At 48.7% G+C, this 25,442-nt stretch overlaps 1 protein-coding gene across 1 annotated transcript in view; it reads right to left on the reverse strand.

Moving 5' to 3' along the window:
* Positions 1-25,442, reverse strand: part of PDCD2 (programmed cell death 2) — a 323,560-nt gene that overhangs the window by 131,574 nt on the left and 166,544 nt on the right. Inside the window, exon 4 of the mRNA XM_086927106.1 lies at positions 13,036-13,151. Within this exon, the coding sequence (XP_086783232.1) occupies positions 13,036-13,151 (116 nt within the window). The remainder of the gene's footprint in view (positions 1-13,035; positions 13,152-25,442) is intronic.

Here is a 25,442-nt window from a genome sequence, read left to right on the forward strand (position 1 = left end):
TCCTTCTCCTACTTAGCGGCCAAAACCTGGAATTCTCTCCCCTCTCACCTCCGCCTTACACAGAACCACATTTCCTTCAGAAAACAACTTAAAACCTGCCTATTCGATAAATAATGCACACCCTCCCCCAAGCGCCTTGAGACCCTCTGGGTGAGTAGTGCGCTATACAAATTCCTGAACTTGAACTTGAACCTGGTAGGCCTTGGATGCATCTATGCCCTGGGCACCTATAGTGCTCTGTACAGGGGCTGATAAGGTGACCCAAGCCAATTTAGTTATGCACCTAGGGTACATGGAATCCATTTTACAGAGAGAGCAGATGGCCTGGGGCCCTGATTAGCAGGGAACCAGGCCAACTAAGAAGAAAACCAGCTAAACACAAGGCAAAAAATCTGGGGTAACCATAGTCAGGTAGCCACCTTCCTACAGTGGGGGTAGATTAGCAACGATTAAAATGATGTTGCTATCGATAATACATTTTTATTTGTCCATGCGACCAGTTACCCTCCCACTCTCCTTCTTTAAAATTATTAATTGTTCCTCAATCAAATTCTTGTGGATTAAACGCAAGTCTAGAATCTCATTAAACCGTATTCGACAACCCAAAGATTCAGAAGGGGTCAAATTTCCTAACCTTGGACGTTATCACTTCGCCTTTACACCGGATCAAATTTGGACTTCCCTTTCAGCCAACCCACACACAACATTATCTGCTTGGGGTCAATTGAGCAGACCCAGTATACACTATTTTCTGTAAACACAGAAATTCATATTTCTCAACCCCCTAGGTTCTTTTTATCTCCTACTCTCACCAATTATGCAGCTGTTGCTAATCCTTTAATCTAATCTTCTAGTTCGCATATTGATATTATTTCACAAACACCTATTTAGTACAATAAGCACCTCATATTAAATAGAGTTCTTTCATGGAAAGAATGGATGAACAAAGGTAGTATACCCATTGGACATATACTTACTGATGGCTCTCTTATGGACTTTTCAGAGATTCAAAAAAAAATATGACATATCCTTTCATCATGCCACTCATTATCTTTAACTAAGAGCTTCTCTTCTTCTCCTCTCTCAGGACTCTTCCACGGTTCCATACACTCAGCCTCCCTCTCTCGCTTTGGATCTCTCCTCCCAGGTTAAAGCATCTGGTATTTACAGTTTTTTTAACTCGTCCCACTGATTTGAGAATAAAATCCACGGTACAGCTCTTATGGGAAAGGGATCTGCATCAGGAATTCTCTTTCCAGACCTGGAGCTCCATATGGGCTAAGATTCATACCTCCTCTCGTTCAGCAAGCATAACACAAATGTTATATTATTTTAACAATAGGCTTTTTCTGACCACAGAGGACCTGAAAAAGTTCAAGCTGACTAATGATGCAAAATGCTGGTCATATTCATATGAAAAAAGTGATTTATTACATATGTGTTTTACTTTGTACTATGGTTAAAAAAAACTTTGGTTGCTTGTTTGGAAGAAGCTGAATGAAATTTTGTCCACGACTCTCTTTTGATGTTTTGGTGATTTTTTGGGAAAGTCCCTCCCCCATATTTCACTCTCAGGGGAATGTGAGTAAGTTTATTCATTTGATAAGAGCTATTATCCTACAGATTATTACCACAAATTGGAAAGATTCCACAAAAATCACCTTTACTGGCTGGTGGAAACTTTTATGTCATAATAGACTGGATTGTGCACACGCTACCTCTATTCCTTTAATGATTAAAAAAAGATTTATTATGGTTACCACTTACGACATTCTTATCCAGGCAAGCTGTTCTGCCCACTTCTATGGTTGCCAGTTACGAACCCCCATTAATGTTAAAATGTTTAATAGGTTAATATTGTCATTAATGCAACGCGGTTATGCTCATTACATGCTTGTCCTTTTTCTTTTCCCTTCTTTCTTTCTCTTCTTCCTCCTCCTCCTCCTAATTTCCCTTTTTCCTTTCTTAAAATTCCTAAATGCATATGGTTTTGTAAAACTGTTTATTTTTCAATTTGGGTTCTATTATTGAAATTGATAAAGTGTTAATCTTTCTTTCTTTTATTCACCTTGGTTGGATTGAATTGTTTGAACATTATATACATATTCTGTATTTGCTTTTTATTTTCATACAATATCAATAAAACATTCTAAACAGAAAAAAACTGGCTGGAATGATTGATGCTTGATAATTTCTTGTAAATTAACCTGGCCGCATGAGCACGTCCTAGAAGATAGGAATCGGGTGTGGTGAAAAAGGCAGGGAGGGGCATGAGAGACATACTAGAAAACCCCTGCTGGAATCAGATGGCCTGAGAATTACTGCTGCTCAGTAAAATCACTCTGAATAGATGCCTTAATAAAAAAAAAAAAAATCACATTTAATATAAGGACGGCCTTTGTTCTACCTCTTGATGGCAAGCACACAATGTAATCTAAACTTTGCAGTAACAGCACCTGCAAGTCTACGGTCATTAAAATTATATCCTTATTTTAGAAGAGTTTTACAGTTGCTTCTACCAAAGGAATACATACTAAGCATTGGCAATGTTGAATGCTTTGGCTCTTGTTTACTACTGGAGGAGTTAACAATTACTTCAGCGGGGGAGGAGCTTCGCGGGCAAGCAAGATGGCCGCGTAAGCTCGGAGCTCCGCGGACTCTCCGACCCTCCGCAAATATCCTGGAGGCTATCCTGTTCCACAGCTGTGGATTTCAACTGATGAATGGTCGCAGACGCGGGAACCGCTTTCCGCTTCCAAATCCGACGTTTCTGGACAGAGTAACGTCGTGTTGAACTTTGTGCCAGGGATGCGCCATTGTCTTGTGGGCGGCTGGTGATCGTGACGACGCGAAGCATGATTGAAATGCGAAGCGACAACCTCCGATTCCAACTGGCGGAGTGTGCGTAGCTGCGGAATCGCCTGTTGCTGGCTTGGCCTTCGTGGTAGCTTCACCTCGTGCCTGCGCTAGTGTCTACTTTGGTCTCGCTGTGTAGCCCTTTGTTCTCCTCGAACCCATCATGGCCGGCAGGGGTGACCCCGACAGGACGTCGAACCGGGGCAACAGGAAGACGACTCAGCCGCAGACAAATAAGATCGACCGATATGCCCAGCAAAGGACCTCGCCTTCTGTGGTGGCTCAGTCCAAAGACTCCCTACGTACGGGCTCGCCCGAAGGCTCGGAGCCCACATTAAGAGACATCATGGGGGCCATTTCAAGCATCAGGACTGAGATGCATAAACAGCACGAGGTCCTGGCACATAAGGTGGACACCCTGCCATTGATCTCAATCTGATCAGGGCCGATTTGGGCAAAACTAATGATCGGGTGAAATCCCTTGACATCAAGACCTCCAGCCTAACGACCGATGTCTCGGACCTGCAAGCGGAGGTCCGGACCCTAAGATCGGTTAATGACCAGTTCTCCAGAAGGTTGGAGGACTTCGAAGGGCGTGCAAGACGACAGAACGTCCGCATCATCGGAGTACCGGAGGGAGCGGAGGAAGCGGCTGTTGACCTCTTTGTGGAGGACTTGGTGAAGACTCATCTTGCACCAGCCGGACTCAGCCACTTTTTCTCAGTTGAACGGGCTCACCGAATACCTGGCGGCCCTCCGAAGACAGGTGTCGCACCAAGACCCATCATCGCCAGGCTCTTTAACTTTAGGGACCGTGATGTGATCCTTCAAGCTTCTAGGCGACATGGGCCGCTCAAATTCCAGAATGCTGAAGTGAACTTCTACCCGGACTTCACAAGGGCCGTTCAGAGACAGCGTCAGAACTTTGCGGGGGTGAAACGGCGCCTCAGAGACATGAGGCTCAAGTACTCTATGCTGTTCCCCGCTAAACTGCGGGTTGAGCGTGATGGCCGAGCCCTGTTCTTCAACATGCCTGAGTCTGCGAGTGACTGGCTGGACACTTTGCCACAACGCCGAGAAGAGCAAGAGGAACACTCCGAAGGCGCCTCTGGGGGCCCTGATCTTCAAGAATAGTGCTTGTTGTGCTAGCTTAAGCGGTTGGTGCTCCCGTTGACTGTGACTGTTGATGCCAAAGTTTTTGCACTTTTGTTTCTCCTATCGTTCCATGGAGGGTGGCAGGGGGGGACCGCGGGGTTTCCTTACTCCTCTAGGGTCTTTCTTGTAGCTTAGTTTATGGGGCGACAGGCACACTGCTGGTTGGGGGGGGCTCTCTAGTCTGCTGCAGGGGTGCAGGGTGGGGGGTGGTGGTGGGGTTGGTTACGTGTGTTTTCTTTGTTCTTTTCTTCTATTTCTCAGGCAATGGGTCGTATGTTCTGCTATGTTTCGCTTGTTGTTGAGGCTTTTTGGGGTTGGGCGGGACTTGGGGCACGACGATGGGGGGTAGGAAATGACAAGTACTCAGTTGGAATGTCAATGGCTTGGGTGACCGTATTAAGAGAGGGGTGGTGCTGCAGTTGCTTAAAAGACATGCCAGATATTGTTCTCTTGCAGGAAACACACTTGGTGGGTAACACGTGTAGAGCGCTCAATCGTAAGGGGTTTAAAATGGTGGCCCATTCGGGGTTCTCTTCGGGATCTCGGGGGGCGGGTGTTCTGGTGCGTACGTCCCTTCCGTTTGAGATTGACTCTACTGTGATTGATGAGAGGGGGCGGTATGCCGCTGTTGCGGGGAGATGGGAGGGGCGGGCCCTGACATTAGTTTCAGTTTATGTTCCTCCGGGCTTACAGACTGGCACCTTTCAGGACCTTGGTGGCGCCATTTTGGAACTGCCCGTGGGGCTGTTGATTATGGGGGGTGATTTCAACTCCGTTTGCTCCGGATCCTTGGACCGACATCCGCCTAGAGACCTCCGTAACACCCAACTGTGGTTGCCCACTTTTCTTGAGACGCTGGGGCTGGTCGATAGTTGGCGCCTTCTGCACCCCACCCAAAGCCAATACTCCTTCCATTCTGGCGCTCACGGTAGCCTTTCCAGAATCGACTACGTCCTTACCCTGGCGGCTCACGCGCTGGCGGTTTCCGAGGCCCGTTTTTTGGCGCGGGGCATTTCTGACCATTCCCCGCAGTGGGTCTCATTCGATTTTAATATCGTTGTGTCGGAACGACCTGTGGTGGTCAACCCATGGTACTTCCGGAACACCAAGACTCATGGCCTCCTGGCCAAAGCCATCGACCTTTATTTTACCGAAAACGTGGGGTCGGTTGTGTCGGCCGCCACTCTGTGGGAAGCCTTTAAAGCAGTCTTGAGGGGAGAGGCCTTTACTCTCATTGCGGAGGCCCGTAGAATCAGAGATGCCGAAATGGTGCGTGTCGAGGAGGAGATCATGGAGCTGGACTCCCGGTTAGAGGCGGGACCCGAGCCTGCCCTACTGCACAGCCTCTCCCTTAAACAATCGGAGTACCGTGACCTCGCTACCGACGCTGCTCTTGTCCTGGGTAAGGAACAGCAGGGTCGGATTTACGATGTCGGCGACAAGGCCGGGAAGTTGCTGGCCTGGCTGGACAAGAAGGAGAGGGCCAGCCGCGTCGTCCCCGAGATCCTGGGAGAGGACGGAGTGGTGGTCACTGACCCGAGCGCCATTGCCGAGTCCTTTGCGGATCACTTTCGGGGTGTTTACACCTCTGTCTCGGACCGGTCTGAGGCTGACTCGACTGCCTTCCTTTCTGACATCGATCTTCCGTGCTTGTGAGACGCGGATCGAGATGATCTGGACAGAGACGTTTCCGTGGATGAGGTCGCACTTGCGATTCGATCTTTGAGGTCTGGCAAGGCGCCTGGTCCCAACGGTATTCCGGCTGAATTGTACAAGATTAAACCGGATGTGGTGTCCCCACATCTGCGTAATATGTTCCTGGAGGCACGGGAAACTGGCCTACTTCCCCCTGACCAGAGGTTGGCCACCATTGTGGTCATCCATAAGGACGGGAAGCCGAGGGATTTGTGCCGGTCGTACCGTCCCATCTCTCTCTTAAACGCAGAGCCTAAGATTTTAGCCAAGATGCTCGCCAATCGCTTAATTGGCGTTATCGGCGACTTAGTGCATCCGGACCAGTCGGGCTTTATTCCACACCGTAACACTGCCCTTAACTTGCGTCGACTTCACGGTGCCCTGGCTAGGGCCCACACGCTTGAGGAGCCGGCTGTCCTGGCGTCCTTGGACGCCACAATGGCTTTTGACTCCCTCGAGTGGAGTTACCTGTGGGCAGTGTTGGCGAAGCTCGGTTTTGGCCCGGAATTCGTGGGGTGGGTTAAACTACTATATGCCGAGCCGCTGGCTAACATCGCCGCTAATGGCTGTGTTTCAGCGTCTTTTGCTCTTCACAGAGGCACCAGGCAGGGCTGTCCTTTGTCGCCTCTCCTGTTCGCGCCTGCGCTTGAACCACTTGTGGCCCTGTTGCGGACTCATCCTGATCTGCATGGTATCAGATGGGCCCCTGGTTTCGAGGACAGAGTCTCTCTGTACGCAGACGATATTCTGCTGTACCTCACCTCCCCATGCACGTCCCTTATTGTAGCCTGTGATGTGCTGCGGCTTTTTGGTCGGTACTCTGGCCTTGTTATCAACTGGACCAAATCGCACCTGTACGTCTTGAAAGGAGGAACACCGCGCCTCCCTAGAGGCTGCGGCATCCAGGTGGCGAGCCAGGGCTTCAAGTACTTGGGGATTTATATCTCCAGTAATGCGAAGGCGCGCTACGAGCACAATTTGCTTCCCCCTCTTCTCCGCCTTCGGCGAGACGTGGAGGGATGGCGTAAGCTCCCGCTTTCTTTGCTTGGGCGGGCGGCATTGTTTAAAATGATGTCCTTGCCCAGGTTCCTTTACGCTTTGCAAAATACTCAGGATCCGGTCCCAGCCCGATACGTGCCCTGCTCTGGCTTCCGTGGTACGATGGAGGAATAGCGTTACCCGACGTGCGAAGGTATTATTGGGCCTCCCAGCTAGCGGCTATCAACCACGGTCTGTACGGTCCGGAGAACAACCCTGGATACGCCATGGATAGATGGCTTCTGGGCGACGGGAATTACTACAGGGCGCTCTACTCTAGGTCTCTCGACAGGCGGATGTCAGGTCCAACGAAAACCGCGGTCCATATTTGGAGGGCAATTACCAAGGCTCAGGGATGGAAAGGTAGATTGACTAAATTGACCCCATTGTACGATTCGGACATCCTGGGCACGCTGTGGCATACCAAGGGTTTTGACAAGTGGGATCTAATAGGTATCTCCAGGGTGGAGGACATGTTGTCGCGAGGCGAGATTAAGACCTTTTCCCAGCTACAGGAGGAATTCCAACTGGGTGAAACGGAATTTTTCCGGTATGCCCAGTTACGGCATGCATTGCTGTCTGCTAAACCGGAGGAGGGGGCGATTCCTGACAGCTCCCCATTGGAGGATAGGGTGCTGGACGGCCACATGCCGGACAGCGCCATCTCACTGTCCTATAAAAAACGTATAAATGTTCGCACCGACCTCCTCCTGGGTGTGAGGGACCAGTGGACGCGTGACGGGTTGGAAATTGACGATGAGGACTGGCAGAGTGCGGTATCCTCCCCTAAGGAGGTTGCCATCTCCTCTCGTCTCAGACTGGTGCAGCTTAAGATCCTGCACAGGGTTTACGTCACTGGTCCCCGACTCGTGCATATGGGCTACTCCGTGGATGGGCTTTGTCGTCGTGGCTGCGGTGCCCTTGCCACTTTTCTGCACATCCTTTAGGAATGTCCCGCTATAGTTTCCTACTGGCGACGCGTGCACTCCATTATGAATGAGGTGACTGGGGTAGTGGTGCATGCGGAAGCCAGGAGATGCCTCCTTAACATCTGGGATCCGACGGACCACAACGTCGCCCAGACTCAATGGGTAACCCTTGGCAACATGGTGGCTAAACGGGATATCGCGCAGAAATGGGGTGCTGCAGCAGCTCCTAAGGTGGTACAATGGAAAGCCAATATGGATTGGTGTATGTTTAGGGAGAAGACCGTGTATGTTGCCAGGGGCAAGCCTAAAAAGTGGCAGAAATTGTGGGGGGCCTGGAATGCATACAGGGGGAACATCTGCATCCCCCCGGAATCCGCTCCGCTGGAGGAACACCTGTCGCCGTAGCCTGTGACACCAACTGCAATATTGTATATGAGCTATCCTGTGTTTCCCTCCCTCCCCACTCATGGTTCCATTTCATTTGGTCACATTTGTGCTCGATATACCCTCCCGACCCCTCCACAACGCCTCACTGTTTCTCACACTCCATTGCCTATCTTTGCGCCTGGTCTGGCGCTTCTCCTTACTTCTTACTTTCTCTGTGTTTTTTCTTATAAAAAGTAAAATCAACCTTCATCGTTCTGCTGTACTAATTCTTGCACTATTGTTTTCCTGATTCACAATGCTGCCTTGCCTCCGGGATGTCAGGCTGAATAGCTGTGTGCACTGTTTTGAATAAAGGTTTAAAAATTAAAAAAATAAAATAAAAAAAAATTACTTCAGCACATTAGAGGTCAAGGTGTGGCAGTCAAGGTGTGGCAGTGCTAAAGGAGCAAGGTCAAAAGGAGCAAGGTCAAAAGGAGCAGAGTCTTAACAGTCAACTTATACAACAACTTTTTCAAAACTATGCCCACACAGATATTAGTAACAAGTACATATACCAAGGTAAATCTATTCTAGTTTCATTGTTCAGAAGAAGGCTTCATTTTACACTACCTTCACACTATCATATTAGTATGATAATTTTGAAGGTTAATCCAGTTACTCTGCATTATAGTCTGAGGTTTTACTTATAATTCAGTGTAGAGGAATAATGTGCCTCCTGCAAAGTAAAGAATACAACATGATAAAGGATACTTATATGGAGAAAAGAGGATGAATCAGAGAAAGACGTGAGAAATGAAAAATAACTGGCATATTCTGTAGGATCCTTGGTTTCTGGGGAAGCACAGTTGCTTTACGAAATGTTTCACAGGGAAGATCCAAACCCACTACGGTGCTGGCTGCACACCTTCGGGCCAGGCTCCCTTAGTACACCATTAATTCTCTGAAACAATTCATGGTTTCATCTTAAGCCCCACCACTTTTCAAGTTCACGAGCAGATACTGGTGCGGAGAACTCCAAGCCATTGTTCTCCGTTTTCAGCTTTCCCTTTGCCAAACAATGGTGGGATGGTGTAGGGGACCTTCAGATTTTACAATGCAGGTTGATGCTTTGCAACTTTATGCCCCCTCCCTATAATTATCTCTTGTCTATTTGTTGTTTTCTGTGATACAAAGAAGAAAAACAAACTTCACCTTTAGTTAAATCATATCTGAGATTTAAGCTGCAAGACTGAAGACTGGTGTCAGTGAGAGTCGGTTGCTCAAATATTCACAGATCTCGTCAATTTCCTGGAAAGATATTTACAGATAAAAACTAACAAGTGAGCCCCAAGCTGAAATGAAGGAAAGTGGAAACAAGTAGAAAAACAAATTGTTAGGCATGGGCACCACAAAATTATATTAAAGATGAAGAGAGACCGTTTCCAGTCCATATCTATCTTCCAGTTGGGGAAAGACGTGTGGGAGTTAGAAAGGTTCACACCAGTGTTGATAAGAGAAGAGTGGTTGCATATATACTATGACATATGATTAATACCAGTCAAGCAAAAAAAAATGTAGCAGCTTCGAGGAGCACATTTCTTTCTTGTCAGAAAGTAGCAGAGTAGCCTTAGGATGGAATAGGAGAAAAGAAGGAGGGCCCTTATTTTGTGATGGGACAAAAGGAATGCTCTAGTGTTTTGTCATGCCAGGTGCTTAACGTTACAAGTCATCTGTGATGGCCTATAACAGGCGTATTCTTTGTACACACGTTGTTTCCCGCATCCAGAGAACCGACGACCTAGAGCAATCGCGCTCCTCTTGGCTACAAGTTAGGAGGACTGTCCTCGCCCTTCAGATAACGGCCGTTTAAGGACCTGGTCATACCTTCCCCGTCTATTTCATATTTGCTCCTGTTAATCTTTTTTCAGCCCTTTTGTGAGTGCTAGCATACCCTGCTGCCTCATTTGCCTACTGCTGACCCGCATTAGGTGACTGCCCATCGCACGCATTGGTGCTTGATTTAATATTTATCATCCACCCATACCCGATTAGGACCGGATTGGAAATACACAGGTCCCCCGGTGAGTGCTGTTGTTTCCTTTCCCATCTTAGATCAGAGTATTCCACACGCCCTTTCTATCATTTTCTAAACCCTGCCTTTCATTCCTCCTTCACACAGATACCGTGATCACGCCGCATAAGACAGGTATGCGACACCCTTTTCTGATTACTGTTACTGTCATGTAAATTCAGCCGGTTTCTAACACACCTTTGTGTTTCCGCCTCTAGATTGTGAGAACGGGCCCCCTTTACCGCCACCGTAGCTTTACTCCTGCTGTGGACTTGATGATTTTTTAACCTCTACCTGCACTGGCCCATGTTTTGTGTCTCTCTACATCTACACGAGAGACGGACCTGTCCTACTGCCACTTGAGCTGCATGTAACTTTTCCCCGTTAGCGCAACGGCACCCTTTTCATTTTGACACCGCGCACCATTCACAACCTCTGTGCGCTTTTATTTCTGACTATCGACCACCACACTAGAGCCTAAATAACACACCCAGTATTGCTGCATACTTTGCGAGACCTGCGTCAGATACATGTCTAGTCATCTCTGATACGCTGCACCTAAACGTTTTCTTGTTAACAGTTTCGTGAATCTCCGTTGTGTGTTTTCATTGAGTTTTTCATTGTGTTTTCTTTTTCCGCTTGTAATATTGTCTGAATTATGTCCATCTCGATTTTTTACCAATGTAGTAGCAACCCGGGACATATTAGGATGTATACTTTCAAACCTGCTTTTTTCCCCACCACGCCAAATGCCATTTACTTTACGGAACAGAATCATGTTAGCATTTTTATCTCCCAAGGTACTGATCCAACAGCGCATTATGCACTGAACAGGAATGTTCCACTCAGCTGTCTATTATGCCTTTCCATTTTTTATTTGTGATAGTTGTTTTCTCTCCCAATGTACTGCATTAAGAGCCCGTTACTGGTACATACACGTCATTTTGAAATTGGAATGGACTACTTTTCCTTTTTGTCTCCCAAGGTACCTCACCGGTCTGACAGGCTAAGAGAGTTCACTTTCCATCTAGACTTTATTCATGGTTATGCTCTCATGTCATACTGTCTTCACCTCCAATGACGATACACTCACTCACTCCACTTATCACCACTTTTGTCCCCTATATGGTTTCCTGTTCAGTTTTTCCTTCCTCCTTACAGGTTGCGATTTCCGTACGTGTAGTACTGATGTTTATGCACTTTTACGTATGCTCTTACCTTATGTACTTCACATGACACACACCGTGTGAACCTTGCGTCGCTGCGTTCGTAATCTTGTAATTTGTGCATTATCTTTCTTCTGAGCACCTCAACACCACACCTACAGCACTCACCTGTGTATTTTTTGTTCACTTTGGTGCCCTGTCTCTCCGACAGGAACACTCCTGCGTCGCCGTTGCACATACCCTTAGGTCTCCACGTTCCCACCTGGTTGTTTGTCTCTCCACAACCTCCTAGCTTCCCCACTGGTCCCCACTTAGTGTTCCTTACTCTCACCATTGTATCTTCCCTTGTTCACACCATTACACCTTTTTTGTCCCCAGCCCTGAAGAGTCACAGGTTTACCCCGAATTGACGAATCACGTGTCGGCTGGTTTCTTGTTCGAAAAGTCCTCCTTATAATCAGGAGAATCACTCACCAAACTATTAAAAACACATTAAAAAAAGCATCCGTTTGCAATTTTATCCATCACGACTAATATGATTACTACAAATCAACAAACACTGGTTGTGTGCGCTTGACTTTGCTACAAAAGGAATGGTGATTAAGATTTACAGGAGGCTAGCTATAGATTAACAGTTAAAAATGTTATATAGCAAATGGATGGGTGAGATAGGTGAGGCAGATGAATCGGAATGAGGCACTTGCCTCTCCGAGAGAGGTGGGCATTTCGGCAAAGTTCAGACTAGTGCAACTCAAAATTCTACACCGCATCTACTACACTAGGACACTGCTTCACAAAATACATAGGGCACCACATCCCTTTTGCTTGAGGGGTTGCGGGGAGGAGGGAACACTGTTTCATACACTATGGGACTGCCCACAGGTACAGGAATTCTGGAGGCAAATAATGCGTACAATCTCACAAACGCTTAAGATCTCCATTTTGCCAGAGCCACGCAAATGCCTCTTGAACATCTGGGACCCCAACGACTTAGATAGATACGGACTAATTTGGGCTACACTGGCCATGACAGTGGCTAAGCGAGATATTGCGCAGAAGTGGGGAGCTCCAGAACTGCCCACAGCGAACAGATGGGCTAAAAACATGGACATACTGATGATTACGGAAAGGGCGGTGTATGTACTTCGGGCCTGCCCCCACAAATGGAACAACTTGTGGGCGGCATGGAATGTCTATAGGGGAGAAATATGTGAACCTTTGCCGGAAGGAGAAGACCTGGACTCCGAGGGGGAGGATGAGTAAGGATATGGGCGGAGGGTGGCTACCTCAACGGACCAAGTGAAGTGACGTTCTGCAACAACTTTACTGAACGTTAACTTAGGGGCATGGAGAATTGCTGCTGGGGAGAGTTAAGTGTGGAAAACTTGCTTGAGAGTGACGACTCATGTTTGGGTTTTTTCTTAGAATTTATATGATGGGGGTTCAAAGTTAGACAGCACACAGCGAAAGAAAATTTGATAGACTGCTATATGGACATATGGGAACGAATACATAAGTTATAGTTGGGGTAGATTAAGTCACGAATTAAGAATACGTAATACATGTTGTGGCCTACAGATATGTGAATATACAAAAACGAGACTAAAAGCTTGATTGTATTATATTATATGCATCATATGCCTTCATGTTAATAAAGATTTTCACAAAAAAAAAAAGAAGGTTATATAGCCAGAGCACGTCTCCAATGGTCATGGTTGATGAAATGTGGACCAAATACAAAAAGAAAACATCTACATACCTGTTTTGGCTCTGGGGCTATTTTGTTCTTGAAATGTGCAAAGATTTTGTCCTCCTTGGTCTCGTGCTTGGCCAAAGCATCCAAGTCCTGAGCATCTTTGACATCCAGTAACGGTCCTGGAACGGGTAATAATCACTAGTGAGCAGCAGCATCTCAGCGTTTCACTTTTTCAGATGGTCTTACCTATGCCTCTAACTCCTGTTTCCCCCAGGTTAATAGGGATTTCAAAAGAAACAATGACAACGTATTGGACATTACAGGTGGCACTCTATGTGGCAAGTATTGGGACTGATGTTGTTTGAGTTTATTAGAAATGCAGCAAGAAAAACATGCACATCAAAAAGGCACTACCTTACATTTACATGCAAGCCACATCCAATGGCTTTTTAAGGGCTGGTAAAACCCTAAAGCACAAGTTACTACTTGTGTAACGATATATCTGTAAGAGACATTAGTTAGTGATAGATTCCTTACCTTAGAATATCCCCAGGCGTCAGACTGGATCCGGAAAGTTTTGCTTAGCAGTACCCTTGCGCGTCAGAAGGTGGCGTCCTGCGGCTCCGCGTCCGTCACTGGCATCATCAGCGCCGAGATGATGTCACGGAGAGTACTTAGGCACCAACCATGCGCGCGGACGTCAGTTCTGTACACGACTTTCCGCGCCAGGAACCCAGTGCCATGCAAGATACTGACCATTGGTGCATAAAACTAGGGCCCTAGAAGGGGATGACCTTAACCCTAGTAACCAGTTCGCAGAACGGGGAGGATGAGCGGGGCGGTAAGGAATCTATCACTAACTAATGTCTCTGACAGATATATCGTTACACAAGTAGTAACTTGTGCATCTGCAAGAGACACGTTGGGGATAGATTCCTTACCTTAGAATAGATACCCCAGCAATACCAACCCCGGTGGTCGGTCTGCGAACAAAATTACACCAGGAAGTCACGGAGAACAGAACAGCCAAAGAAGTTGTCTCTCCGGACTGAACTGTCAAGGCAGTAGTGCTTTGTAAACGTGTGCAGCGAGGCCCACGTAGCTGCCTGAAAAATGTCATGCAAAGGAACGCCACGTCCCAAGGCAGTAGTGGCTGCAGTTGCCCTGGTGGAATGGGCACGCAGTCCCACAGGAGGTTCCTTCTTAGCCAACGAGTAACCGGCCTTGATGCAGAGAACGACCCACCGCGAAATGGTCCGTTTGTGCACAGCCGCCCTTTTTTAGCGCCCACGTCACCAACAAAGAGCAGATAGAATGCAAGCGCACGCTTTGGGTCCAGACGATGGAGCCTCTCCTCTTCCCTGGAAGGATGCGGAGGCGGAAAGAAGGTGGGCAAAGTGATGGTCTGCCCAATGTGGAAGGGCGTGACAACCTTTGGCAAGAAAGAAGGACGGGTCCTTAAAACCACCTTGTCAGGATGAACAGAAAGGAAAGGAAGTTTAGAAGAAAGAGCCTGGAGCTCACTCACTCTTCTGACGGAGGTGATAGCTACCAGGAAAGCAGTCTTTAGAGTAAGACGACGTAAAAGACAGTTATGAAGAGGCTCAAAGGGAGCGCACATCAGAAAAGTCAAGACAAGATTTAAGTCCCATTGTGGCATTATGAAAGGCACGGGAGGAATGTGTAATGCCTTTGAGAAAGCGGTTAACAACCGGGGACTTAAAAATAGAGAAGGCTGATCAGGAAGCCTCAGGAAGGCGGAAATGGCAGACAGAAAGCCTTTTGATAGTGTCCAGAGCAGAGCCCTGCTGGGGCAAATATAGGAGACACAGAAGAACCTCAGAAAGAGGGGCCTAAAGGGGATCCACAGCCTTTGCTGTGCACCATGCCACAAATTTGTTCCATCGGCAGGCGTATACCGTTTTCGTGGTGGAACGCCTGGCTACAAGAATTTCATTACAGACTTCGGGAGGAAGGACGAAATCCATCAACTTTCGGCGCTCAATCACCACGCATGGAGGTGGAGGCTGGACAGGTTCGGGTGGAGGACCGTCCCCTGCTGCTGCGACAGAAGATCCTCCCGAAGAGGCAGACGGATCGGGGGATCGATGCTCATACTGAGTAGCTCGGGATACCATACTCTTCTAGCCCAGTCCAGAGCCACAAGCATAACTTGGGCCCGGTCACGCCTCATCTTCTTCAGCACTCTGCACAGAAGTGGTATAGGCAGAAAAGCGTACAGTAGACCGCAGCTCCACTAGAGACTAAAAGAGTCTCCGAGCGAGTGCCGCCTTGGAAATTCCAACGCGCAGAACTGATGACATTGCGAGTTCTCTTCGGTGACGAATAGATCAAACCAAGGCTCTCCCCACTGCAGAAAGAGACCTTGCGCCACGTCAGTTCAGACGCCATTCGTGATCCAACAAGCACCGGCGACTGAGTTTGTCCGCCCTGGCGTTTAGAGAACCTAGGAAACAAGAGGGGTCGCTGTACTGTTCCTATGGGGAGTGTAGGAAGTATTTATCTGGCATGACCGCAGATGTTAGAGTAACATCCTGGGGCATCCATTTTGTTGGATGGAATGGCCTCACACACCCCGAAGGATGTCATGCTTCATCATCGGCAGTTGCTCCTCGTCGGGGAGGCGGTGCAATCCCCGACGGGCTCACCTCAAAGAGGGGCTCTTTAGCGGAGATCTTTTTCCAACTGCCTTATGGTGAGGTGGGGGTGTGTGGACCGGACTAGAAGTGGTGGTGTGTGGGGTATTAAAATGTAGCAAGGGGTACCTGAATTCTATTTATTCTGGGGGTCCCCTGGTTACAGTTAAAAAGAGGGTTAGGCTCACTAGGATGTCAACAGGTTAGGTCAAGTGACCCTAGTTGAGGCTAAAGGTGATGAGGGTCGACATGTTTCACGCTATTGGTCTATTCACCCGCGATTCATCAGGACCGTGTAAAAGTGCAGTGGCACACATGCAAGTGTCACGTGTGTCTTGTGTTACCTCTGTGGGTACTCCTATGCCTGGACATTGAGGGAGAAAAAGGAGAAAAAACATTAATTGCCGTTTTATGCATGTTGGTAGTTGCAGTCAAATGCCAGAGTGTTTATATAATATAAAGCATGCCTCTACGGTGCGAGAAAGCATGCCTTGCAACAAAGTCTGTGTGTAAAGTGCGCAGTGACAAGCACACACAGCAACTGCTGAGTCTGTGAGGAGGTAGGTGATGAAATGTGGGCTAAAAACAATAATTAAAATTAAAACCAATTTCTCAGAATGAACTTTAAGAAATATTGCAGATTTTAAATTTATGGTTCTTATTGCAGCATTTTCTGAGGGTTTGGCTGCTCTAGTATTGGGGGAGCGAGCAAGTATGTTGACTGTCACACCCTTTTTAAAGACGTGCATATAGAAACAAACCAAAGCACACACTGTGTCCCAAAACGGTACAGTAATGAGTAATGGACTAGCACAGATGGCCCACTCACCTAAAGGTTGAGGATTACATGCCACATGAGGGGTCGGCGGGACTAGACATCGGGGGAGAGCCCAAGGAGTATGCTAGGTATAACAAAAGACAAGGTGCCAGGGATTGGAAATCGGTTGGAGTTGATACATAGTATATGCAAGCAGCATGGGGCTGCCCTGATGTAACCCATGGTCAAATCCTAGTCTAGTAGGGCTTACCTCTATCCTTCCGTGTCCGTGTAGTGTGACCTACCCTTCTCCGCCGAGCTCGAGTAGATGTGAGAGCTCGGCGGCGGGGGAATTTAGAGCGCGTTACTGGGTCAGCGAGATCTGGCGCGTCTCCGCCCTCTCGGTAAAATCACGTGATCGAGGCGCATATTGTGGCGGCCATCTTTGAGTGGCGTAAACTAACGCATGACACTATGCAGACATCGTGATTAAAATTTGATTTTACCTGTAGGCTTGCTACAGTGTGGATAGAGTAAATAGGTTAGCGCCAGATTTGTTTTAACATAGCGTGACCCGTTTGGTGGGCGTGTGTAGTGACCGACCCTACAGAGCGGTCACGTGGTTGAGGAGCACAGTTCGGCGGCCATCTTGAGTAGGTCTACTAATGTGTATGGTGCTAGATGTGCATGGGGGCCACAGTGTGATGCATTTAGGTCGCATGGGGACAGCGATGGCAGATTGCTCAGTCAAGCATGTGGGACACGTCGCTTGGTGTGTGACATCGCGATGTATCAAGTATAACAGTGGCTATAGGGACTATTGTTCGAGTGACACAGCTGGGCAATTGTCACGTGTATGGCCCGTGTGTAGGGCGGGTGGTTCATGTGTGGGAACAGAAAAGGGGGCCCAGGTATCCTACAGCGAGTGCCATGGGATATCCTCGTTGAGGCCTCGTTTGTCTGTGGACAATCGATGGATCCATCTTTGTTCCTTACGGAACAGGGCATTACTTGGGCAGTTGGGGCTGGCTTCAAGTACCACCCACTTCATGGAATCTTCATCATGGTTTTGTTCCACAAAGTGTTTGCACATCTTCGTATGCGTTTTTTTGCAACGAAAGTTGCTCCGGTGTTCAATGATTCTTGTTTTCACTGGCCGAGAAGTCATCCCAATGTAAAGGAGATCGCAAGGACACTTGAGAAGATAGATGCAATGGGCTGTATTGCAATTGGTATGGTGTCTAATCTCCCACTTGAAGTTCTCCGAAAGTTGGATCGTCTTCAGTGTCATGGTGTATTTACAGACACCACACATACCGCAAGGAAAATGGCCCGTGACTGGGGGTAGGTGCCAGAGTGTCCGTTGGGTATCCTTCTTAGTGTTCTTGGGTCTAGTACTGATGAGGATGTCCTTCAAGTTTTTTGACCTCTTGAAGGCAAACCTAGGTTCTTCTAGTGTCAACTCCCCAGTGTTAAGGATTCCCCAGTGGTGTCTGATGGTACCCCTAATCTCAGAGGACAGAGGGGTGTATGTAGTTACACAAGTGATGGGTTGATTCTCAGCCAAGGGTCTCTCACGTCTTTCTAGAAGTGCCTCCCTGTTATTGTTTCTAGCACGTTTTTTGGTTTTAGAGAACCTGCCAGGTGTTGAACCACCAAGGTAATGCCTCGATGTTCCAGTCATCTCCAGAGGCGCAGAGCCTCCTGACATAGGGTCCAGGACCCCACCAGCCCTGTTTGTTGCAATACCACATGGCGGTGGTGTTGTCCATGAACACCTGCACTACACTTCCCGGGACAGAGGGAAGGAATGCCTACAGTGCAAGTCGGATCGCCCGCAGCTCCAGAAGGTTGATATGGAGCCGGGACTCCGCCGGAGACCAGAGGCCTCTGATCTCCGCCTCTCCCAAGTGGGCTCCCCATCCCAGGAGGGACGCATCCGTCACCACTGTGTGCTCCGGTTGGGGAAGGGAGAGGGATCTGCCATTGACCCAATCGCGATTCGTGAGCCACCACTGCAGTTGTCGTGCAGTGCCCTCCGAGATCTGGACATGATCGGACAGGTTGCCCTGATGCTGTGCCCACTGGAACTTCAGGTCCCACTGCAGAGCCCGCTTTTGTCATCTGGCATGTTGCACCAGCAGGATGCAGGAGGCAATCAGGCCCAGGAGCCGGAGGGTCATCCTGACTGAAACCCGGGATAGAGGCTGAAAGATCGGAATCATAGCCTGAATATCTCGGATTCACTGCTCGGGAGGATAAACCGAAAACTGTGTCGAATCCAGAACGGCTCCGATGAAGGGGAGCTTCTGAGAGGGACTCAGGTGCGACTTTGGCTCGTTGAGGGAGAACCCCAGCAAATGCAGGAGGTCGGCTGTAGTCTGAAGGTGGTGGACGACTGCCTGGGGCGAGCCCGCTTCAACCACCAGTCGTCGAGGTAGGGGAAGACTGACATCCCTGACCTGCGCAAATGAGCAGCAACCACTGCCATCACTTTCGTGAACACCCGAGGGGCGCTGGTAAGGCCGAAGCAGAGCACGGTAAACTGAAAATGCTCCTGGCCTACCATGAACCGCAGGTAACGCCGGTGGGCCGGCAGGACGGGGATGTGAAAATGTTCATCCTGCAAATCCAACGCTACCTTCCAGTCTCCAGGGTCGAGAGCAGTCAAGACCCGAGCCAGGGTTAGCATCTTGAACTTCTCCTTCCAGAGGAAAAGGTTCACGCCCCGTAGGTCCAAGATAGGACGCAGACCCCCTTTGTCCTTCTTGGGGACCAGAAAGTAGTGGGATTAGCAACCACTCCCTACTTCTAGCCCAGGAATGCACTCGATGGCCCCCTTAGCCAAGAGGGCCGCAACTTCTTGTTGGAGAAGAGCCAAATGATTCTCCCACGACATGCAGTGGGGAGTGAAAGGGAAGGGAGTAACCCTTGCAAATTACCTGCAGCACCCATTTGTCTGACACACTCCCGCGCCAGCGGGGGAGGTGGTGGCGGATCCTGCCACCCACCGGCATGGGGTACTTGAAATGCATCTCGGAAGTCAGTCACTACTATGCCATACTGTCTTATGGCGCTGGTAAATCCACCAACCTCTGACAATTATGTTCTCAAACTGCCACTGATTCGAGGTAGGATGGTGATGTGAATATAGTGAGGCTGCACTATATGGAAATTATTTGCAATAAAGTTCTCATAGAGCCCTTACTTATATTCTTGGACTACACCCTTCAAAACCAAGAGCAGACTAGGTCATGAAGGAAGGGATATTTAATTTAAATGTGTCAGGCTGAAATAAATCGATGCACTTGTTCCCCCCATGTAGGAAACAGTGGTAGGTGGTAGTCTGAGTCTGCTGGAAAGGTGTGTCGCGTATCGACTGGTTGAATCCTGGTGCGGTTTATTCGTGCTAACTTTGATACACTAATTATAAGCAAGCACTGCAAGCCAATAAGCCTGGCTTCTTTTAAGTGTAGGTGTTTTTGTTGCAATGGCCTATGTTGTTCACTAACAGGAACACAAAGCATACAGACAATACCTAGATGTGCACATATACGCAAAATTTTAGATGGATGCACTGATAGATGGTTTTATACAAGGATGGTTGGACGGCTGTGGGTGTATACAATGACCGTTAAAAATGTAGATGGTGGGCCATAATGTAGCTGGATATGCGTGGTTGCAAAGTAGAAAACAGGGGCTCAATCAGACCTAAACTTCAGGGGAGGGGGGCAGCCTGACTGTTGACCAAAGGTACCCCTTTCAGTATGCTAATCTGGACATTGCAACATATGCTTGCTTGATGCTGCACACATGTTGAGGTTGATGGGTAAATGTGCCTGGTTTCGGAATGTGTGACTGGCAAGCCACGGCCCAATGTCATTCCTCATGAATCGATTTGAATTTTTAAGTGTTTTTATAATGTATCTCTCGTTTTTATTGCTGATGAAATATTTGTATGCTGTTTGTTTATAACTAGCGAAATAAAGTACTTTTGACTGTGACTGAATCATCTGTAGGATATCTATGTGCTTCCTTTTTACTTCTCTATTTTTATAAATGTACTGTGAAGGAGAGTGAAATGTATTATAATGAATGTTTGTATCTCGCGACTTCCAAAGAACTTTTCAGGACAAAAACAAGTGCAAGCATCCGGGTCCAACATTAGATGGCGATTTATGCAACAGTGTGTAATCTGCAGCTCATATGCCTCGAACATGTATTATAATGAATGTTTTTAGGTCTCTTTTATGGATATCATTATAGTCAGAGAGGGGCAAGATAGTCGATGGGTGAGGAGATCCGGCCGGGAGCTCCCGGGCGTGGGATCTCCCCGGTGATTTTAATGACACAATTTTTGCGAACCCCTGAACGTTCGTTGAAGGAGAGAAAGCTTCATTCAGCAAGATGAACTATCCACTGCCTGCGGATTCCTTGGGTAATGGCCGAAGTGCATGGTTGAGCTGCTGACTGCAGCTGAGAGGAGACTGGTTCGGGATCACCCTTCGGGGGGTTGATCCAGGACTATCACTTACCTCCTGGACACGGACGTCGTTGCTCTGAATCCCGCTTTAGTCTACTTTTCTCTTGAGGTTGTAGATGGTAGTTCTTTGGGCTTCCTTCGCGGCGGCGATCAAGTTGCGCTTTCCGAGGCAACTCGGAGTCTACGAGAGTCGCCGTTTTCTCTTTGTCTCTCCCGTTTTGTTTAGACTTCGGCGTCCTGGTATGTTCCCGGGGATGGACTGCTGCGACTTCTGTCTTGCTCCCTCCCCCTCCACCGCTTCTCAACTGCGTCCCCTCGATGGAGTTGAAGGTATGATGCGGCCATTTTCCCCCATCGAACGGCCTCCTCGGCGATCTGCTGGTCTCGGCTGGAGGACCGTTTGCCGACCCGCTGTGCTTCGAAGGCCGAGACCTCCACCACATCTGCGGTTTTTGCACTGGACTTGTATAGGGACTGCCTCTGTTGCCGGCCCGATGGGTTAGACCAGCCTCGGATGCCTCCACTGGTTTGGTGCCATTCGGCAGAGTTTTGAATCTGGTTTTGACTGGTGTTTTGTTTCTGCACTGTTCCCTTCTCCCTACTCTATTGTTGCTTTTTTGATGTGTTTGGGTGGGGATTGCCTCTGTTGCCGGCCCGGTGTGTTGAACCGGCCCGAATGCCTCCATTATTTTTGGTGCCGTTCTGCAGAATCGTGAATTTCATTTAAACTTATGATCGTTTCTGCCCCATTCCCTTTCCCCCACTCTATTGTTACTCTTCTCCAATGTTTTACACCTTGATCCGACGCAGTGAGTGGGTCCGGCACTGGATGTTTGTTATTACTTGACCCCAACCGGTTTGTTGACTCTTTAACTCTTACTTCTTTGGTGTCCCCTCTAATTCCATCGCTAGTCTGCCATACCTAATCTACTTTCTAGCCCCCTGATGCTCCCCCACTACCTTCGATGCTCCATGGACTTGTTTAGGTGTTATTCTATGTTCTAGTAACTGATGTTATTATGTAACTCGGTTTGTAAAGTTAACCTCATGTAAAGCGCTCCGATACCTCCGGGTCTAGCCAACGCTATATAAACCTCTGCAAATAAAATAAATAAATAAAAAATAGTTGAATAAAGTGACTTGACTTGATTTCCTGTCTAAAACTGTTGAAGGAATATGCTACTTACCAGTATGCATCTGTTCTTGGCATGAAGGGCTGCTGACATTCATATCTGTGCATAGATCGCCGCCTAGTGTTGGGTCCGGATGATTGCACATTGTTGTCCTGGAAGAGTCTTCAAAGTATCACGAGATAGGTGGCTCCTCCCCTGGACTACAGTGCGCATGGGCATCCTCTCCATCCCCAGATTGTTTTTCGCCATTGTGGCAGAGATGGAGTGTAATACTGAAAGTGATGACCATGCCTGAAAATGCTTCTGAGAGCTGCAGCTGCGACAGGCACCGGGGAGGAGGGCGGGCGATATGAATGTCAGCAGCCCTTCATGCCAAGAGCAGATGAATACTGGTAAGTAGCATATTCCGTTCGAGGCATGAGGGCTGCTGAATTCATATCTGTGCATAGAATAAATAGCAGTTTCCTCCTTACTTGCGGGTGCCCGTGCCAGCTGCAGCAGTCTGAAAGAGAGTCTTGAGAACAGCCTGACCTACAGCAGCTTGCTGTTTGGAGTGTACATCTACGCAGTAGCGTTTTGTAAATGTATGTATAGTGGTCCATGTGGCTGCTCTACATATGTCCTCTAGAGGAATATTACCCAGGAAAGCCATGGAGGCCCCCAATTTGCGTGTGGAATGCGCTCTCGGGGGAACTGTTAGTGTGCGTTTAGCTTTCTGATAACAGATCTGGATACATTTAACAATCCACCTGGCTATACCCGATTTGGAGATAGGGTTGCCTTTATGTTGTGGAGAGAATGCAACGAATAGCTGTTTAGTATTTCGAAAGTCTTTTGTCCTGTCGATGTAATACAGGAGAGCTCTTTTGACATCTAAGGTGTGCAGTGCTCTGTCTGCCACCGAATCTGGGTTAGGAAAGAAAACGGGCAGTTCTATATTTTGATTGATGTGGAACTGCGAAACCACTTTTGGCATAAATTTAGAGTTGGTGCGAAGCACGTCTCTATTCGCATGGAGTTGCAGGTAGGGTTCCTGAATCGTGAGGGCTTGCAGCTCACTGACCCTCCGCAGGGATGTAATAGCTATGAGGAAGGCCACCTTCCAGGTGAGGAACTGTATGTCACAGGAATGGAGTGGCTCAAAGGGTGGCCCCATGAGTCTGGTGAGAACGATATTTAAGTTCCAGACTGGTGAAGGGGGGTGTCTGGGAGGGATCACTCTTTTAAGCCCTTCCAAAAAGGCTTTAATGGCAGGTACCCTAAAAACGGAAAGGTGTTGCCTGTTTTGAAGGTAAGCGGCTATGGCCGCCAGATGGATCCTGATGGAACTGTACGCCAGGTTGCATCGGTACAGATGCAGCAAGTAACATATGATGTTTTGCGTAGATGCGTCCAACGGGTTAATGTTATTGTTGGAGCAGTAAATAACAAACCGCTTCCATTTGGCCGCATAGCAGGCCCTGGTAGTTGGTCGCCTTGCCTCCTTGATGATGTCCATACACTCAGGAGGCAAGTTCAGGTATCCAAACTCTATGACCTCAGGAGCCAAATCGCAAGGTTCAGCTGATGTGGATCTGGGTGCTGAATGTCGCCATGGCTCTGCGTTAGGAGGCTGGGAGTGAGGTGCAGCCGCTGGTGAGGCACCACTGAAAGTTCCAGGAACGTGGTGTACCAAGCTTGCCGTGCCCACGTTGGAGCAACCAGGATGAGTGTCATGGAGTGCTGTCGCAGTTTGCGCGCCACCAGAGGTATGAGGGGGTGGCGGAAAAGCGTACGCAAATCTGCCTGACCAGTTCATCCATATCGCATTGCCCTGAGACTGCGGGTGTGGGAACCTGGCGGCAAAGTTTGGACATTTTGCGTTCTCGCTTGTGGCGAACAGGTCGATGTCTGGATGACCCCACTGCTGGAAGTACGGTTGGAGAACCGACGGGTGGATCTCCCACTCGTGCATCTGATGACTGTGCCTGCTGAGCAGGTCCGCCAACCCTGGAGAGATGCGTCCGTCGTCAGCACTATTTGTGGGACAGGCTCTTGGAACGGTCGTCCCCTGCAAAGGTTTTGTGGGTTCCACCAATGCAGAGAGTTGTAAGCACGACCGGTCACCAACACTAGGTCCTTTAGATGTCCATGAGCCTGGTTCCACTGACGGGCTAAGCATTCTTGAAGGGGTCGCATGTGCAGCCTCGCGTGCGGGACTATGAATATGCAGGATGCCATCATGCCGATCAGTTGCATGAAAACCTGTGCTGGGAGGGATTGCTGAGGTCGGAACCTCCGGATGAGCGCTTGCATGCTGTTGACCCTGGCTGCGGCCGGTTGCGCCGTGGCCGACTGGGTGTCTATTGACGCCCCCAGGTACTGTTGCACATGGGCTGGCTGCAGGTGAGACTTTGCGTAGTTGAGAGAGAACCCTAGACTGTGAAGGAGGTGAATGGTCCTCGACATGTCGTGGCCGCACTGTATGGCAGACCTTGCCTGGACGAGACAGTCGTCCAGGTAGGGATACACGTGAATACCTTCCCTGTGCAAGTGCGCTGCCACAGTTGCCAAGCACTTGGTGAAAACTCTGGGAGCGGTAGTGACCCCAAATGGCAGGACTTTGAATTGGTAATGCTGACCATTGACTGTGAAGCTGAGATACTTTTGGTGACTTGGGTGAATGGGAATGTGGAAATACGCATCCTTGAGGTCCAGGGTGGCTAAGAAGTCGCCCAGACGGAGCAGCGGCAGGACTTGTTGTAAAGTTAGCATGTGAAAGTGCTCCGAGAGGATGTATTGGTTGAGGGGTCTGAGGTCTAGAATGGGCCTTAGGGACCCGTCCTTTTTTGGAATCAAGAAGTACAGGGAGTATACCCCTGCATTCCTTTCTTCGGCAGGCACCAGTTCTATGGCTCCTTTTTGCAGCATGGAGAGAACTTCTTGCTGCAATAAGTGCGAGTGCTCTGCGGACATAGGACGGTTTCTTGGGGGTATGTTGGGGGGGGTGGAGGTCAGTTCTAGACAATAGCCGTAACGGATAAGTTGTCTCACCCACCTGTCTGTTGTGATGTTTTCCCAGAGTGGCAGGAACTGCTGAAGTCTACCCCCGACAGGTGTTAGATGGTCGGGGGGCAGTGACAAGAAGTCACTGTTTGTTGGGAGTGGAGGACCTGGCGTTGTTATTGCCGCGGCCTCTCCCTTTGGCGCTGTTCCCACGGTATCCACCTCTGGTGTTTTTAGTGTATGCAGACTGCGTGTTGCCCTTGGCGTACTGGGAGTGCTGTAGAGCTTGTCCTCTTGTTGCTCCCCTGTTACCGGAGCGACGAAAGGAAGCGCTCCGAAACTGCTGTGACTGGAGAGCCCCCATGGACTTTGCCGTCTCAGTGTCTTTTTTCATTTTTTCGAGTGTTGTGTCAACATCGGGACCAAACAGGAAGTCCGGATTAACCGGCTGATTG

This window comes from Lissotriton vulgaris, chromosome 6 (assembly GCF_964263255.1).
Source record: "Lissotriton vulgaris chromosome 6, aLisVul1.2, whole genome shotgun sequence".
Lineage (NCBI taxonomy): Eukaryota > Metazoa > Chordata > Amphibia > Caudata > Salamandridae > Lissotriton > Lissotriton vulgaris.